The 3,128-nt window shown below is 42.1% G+C and overlaps 1 protein-coding gene across 1 annotated transcript in view; it reads left to right on the top strand.

The window, feature by feature from the left end:
- Positions 1-299: 299 nt before the first annotated feature.
- Positions 300-3,128, top strand: part of LOC102750628 (major histocompatibility complex class I-related protein 1) — a 14,456-nt gene continuing 11,627 nt past the window's right edge. Inside the window, 2 exon segments of the mRNA XM_081823198.1 lie at positions 300-348; positions 2,440-2,530. Coding sequence (XP_081679324.1) covers positions 300-348; positions 2,440-2,530 — 140 coding nt within the window.

Raw genomic sequence — 3,128 nt, 5'->3', positions numbered from 1 at the left:
ACTTGTTTACTGGGTATAAAGATATATCAACTGAGTAGGAGGAATTTTTTATTTTTTACGGTATCCATGTCATTGGAAAAGCAGATGCCTTCTGTTGTCTGAAATACATAAGAAGGCCCACGGGCTGGAAGCACCAGGCTTCTCTGTCTTAAGCAACTGCTCACCCAGCAAGGGGCTGGTACTCTTGAGTGGTTTGGCAGGCAAAGTCTAGAACTCAGTCTGGGCCACCACCATAGGTGGTGACTCATGTACTTGACAGTCAAGAGCTCTTTCAAATCATCTGTGTATTAATTCCGCAAATGTTGGTTGATGAGCTACCATATGCAAAGCACTTTTGGAGATACGACAGTGAGTAAGACAGACATAGTTCCTGCTTCTACAAAAATTTAATCCAGAAAAGTCCCACCATTCAAGTCTAGGCTTGAAAATGGGAAAGACTAGGGGTGAAGATAAGAGACAGATGATGGAAAGAGGAAAGGAGGAAGGAGGAAACAGATGATATTTCTAGAAGCTCAAAGCTTATATATCATCTACATTTGATTGTCAAAGAACTCTCCAGTAATATGACCATAATACCCACCCTACACATAATCTTTCATGTGATAGTTTCACTAACCCTTTGTGGTAGGCTAAGAAAATATCCCCATTTCAAGATAAGGAAACGCAGGCCTAGAGTAGGGAGGCTGACTCAGCTCACATAATGAACAGAGTCCAAAGTAGACACAGGTCCTCGAGCCCGTAGTCCCAGGCTTTACCACAATGTCATAGCACCTTCGGATGTGGATATTTGGCACGTTGATCATTAGTAGAATTTGAAATAAAACCAGTCAGCTATAAAGGACAGGAAAGGTCGCTTTGTGCTGGTTATTCTCCTTTTGACTCCTTAGACTCCAATGTTTCTTTGTCCTGTCTTGTGCCCTGGGAAGCTGACTGCCACAGACTGCATCACCTAGCTGCTCTTGCAGGCTGATATCTGGTTGGGTTCCCCCCATGAGAGGCACAGAGAGGAGAGAGATCAGAGAGCAGAGAGGAAAGAGAGGTTGGAGTATGTCCTTCTTCCTCCTTGCCCTCATTCTGCAATGCGTCTGGTAGTAGCTGTGTCCCTCTGCTGTAGAGTTTTCCCTGAATAGTCCCTTCTTCATGGTTCTAGGTCCCGCTGAGCCTCAGTAACGCTATTTGCTACTCTTATCTCTGCAAATCTAGGGGCAGTCACAGGCTTTCCATGATTGCTAACTTCTGCATGCCCCATCATCCCTCATTTATTCCCTTAACCTTGCACATACATATGCAAAGAGTCCCTTCCTTCAGGTCTCTTCACGTGACTCACCTGGAGTGAAGGCTGTTTCCTGCCAGAACCCTGACTGAGCATTCTTGAGCATTGAGGGATGCTGACAAAGAAGGGAGGCAGGGTTATGAAAAAGACTTGGTCTGCTTGTTATTTGTGTCTAATGCAGGCCCTGAGTAGGGGCTTCGAGATGGGGAAATACAGAGAGGAGATACCAGAGTGTTTGGGGTCAGGAAATGTCAAGATAACTCCAATGTCACTTCCAGTGTATTGCTTTCACTGACTCCACAGACTGCGGTAGACTGCTCTTCCTCTGTAGTCCTATGGTGCCTGTCCACAGTTCTACAGTTTCTATTTGCAAAACTCTTCCCTTAAAGGCAGGGAGAGATCTCCTCACTTTCCTCTTCTTTATTTCCCAGGCACTACCTAGGGACCAATAGGTACTTAATAAATGCTTCCTGAGTGAATTCTTGTTCAAAGGTAGTGTCCCTAAGAAACTGAAGTTATCCGACTATGATGAGCCATATAGAATCTGGGCACAATAATGACTACAAAATTGCACCTGTGGCTTACTGTAGTTGTAGAATTTGTCTGAAAAAAAAAAATATATATATATATATTTTACTGACTATGTATATATATATATGTTTCACACTTTATAACTCATCTTGTTCTTCACTTCAGCCTATGTGAACTTGTGACCTGGTGTGAGGGGGACATATATGAGATCTCTCTTGCACAGCCATGTGTGGTTTGTGTGTTTAATCTTGAAATAACCAAGGTCAGTCTCTCGTTATTACAATTCTATGGTTGTATCAATCTGCTTCACAAATGGTTGAATCCTTCACAGACAAGGACTGATGACGGATAAGCCCCCTAAGTTGCCAACCAGGCTAGTGTTAAAAGGCAGACTTGGAGATTATCTGCTTAGAAATGGCCTAGAGTTCAAAGAGTTAACATGAGAAAATGTGGGCCTTTGCTATAGACTTTATTAGACTTTAGTCTGTTTCCATGGAGCTGTTGCCAAGGTATGTGCAACCGAAATTTCTCTAAGACAATATTCCACTCCCCTAAGGCCCTCTTCTTCTTGGTTGACATTGAATCTATCTAAATCTGAGAAATTCAACTCATTTGTAGCTTTTTCTTCTGACTAGTTGGAATATCTGCCTATTCTTTCTTAAAGCCCATTGATCTCAATCCTCTTACCCCAGGGGGTTACCAAGAACTGGAGAGAGGAGGCCTAAGGTAAAGATGAAGCATGTGGCTCTTTATACACTAGTTTTGTGAAACCCAAATTGAGACAGATGACAAAGGACATTCTTTCTGATGTCCGAATTTATATTTATTCTGGAAAACCTTTCAAGAGTGTGCATATCAAATCACATTTTGTTACAACTTCAATGAATCATGTAAAAAGAATAAAATTCCTAAATTAGAATTCTCCTGGGAAATATGAGACATCATTGTATATAGAGAATACTAAGAAAAAAACCTACCAGAGCTCATTCATTCATCCTCTAAAACTCTACATGGCCGTACTGTGTTCTCCTTCTTATTCCTCAAACTCATGGAGTGTGCATCCTCCTGGAAGACTTGGGCTTGCTGTTCTCTCTGGAAGGTTCCTCTTCCATGGCTCACTTCCGCCCTGTATCCAAATTTCTTCTCAAATGACACCTGCTCAGAGAGGCCTTTCCTGGTCCTTCTATCTAAAAGATCAGCTCTCTTCACACTGTTTACTTTCTCTGCTTTACTTTCCTTCACAAACTTTGTCACTACTTAATCTTGTTTAAGATATATTTATCTATTGCCAGTCGTCCTCATAGAAATTAGCTCAGAGAGGGCG

Source organism: Leptonychotes weddellii, chromosome 6, assembly GCF_054177405.1.
Source record: "Leptonychotes weddellii isolate Sample4059 chromosome 6, ASM5417740v2, whole genome shotgun sequence".
Lineage (NCBI taxonomy): Eukaryota > Metazoa > Chordata > Mammalia > Carnivora > Phocidae > Leptonychotes > Leptonychotes weddellii.
The sequence above is the reverse complement of the archived record's forward strand: the minus strand, read 5'-3'. Positions and strand labels throughout refer to the sequence as shown.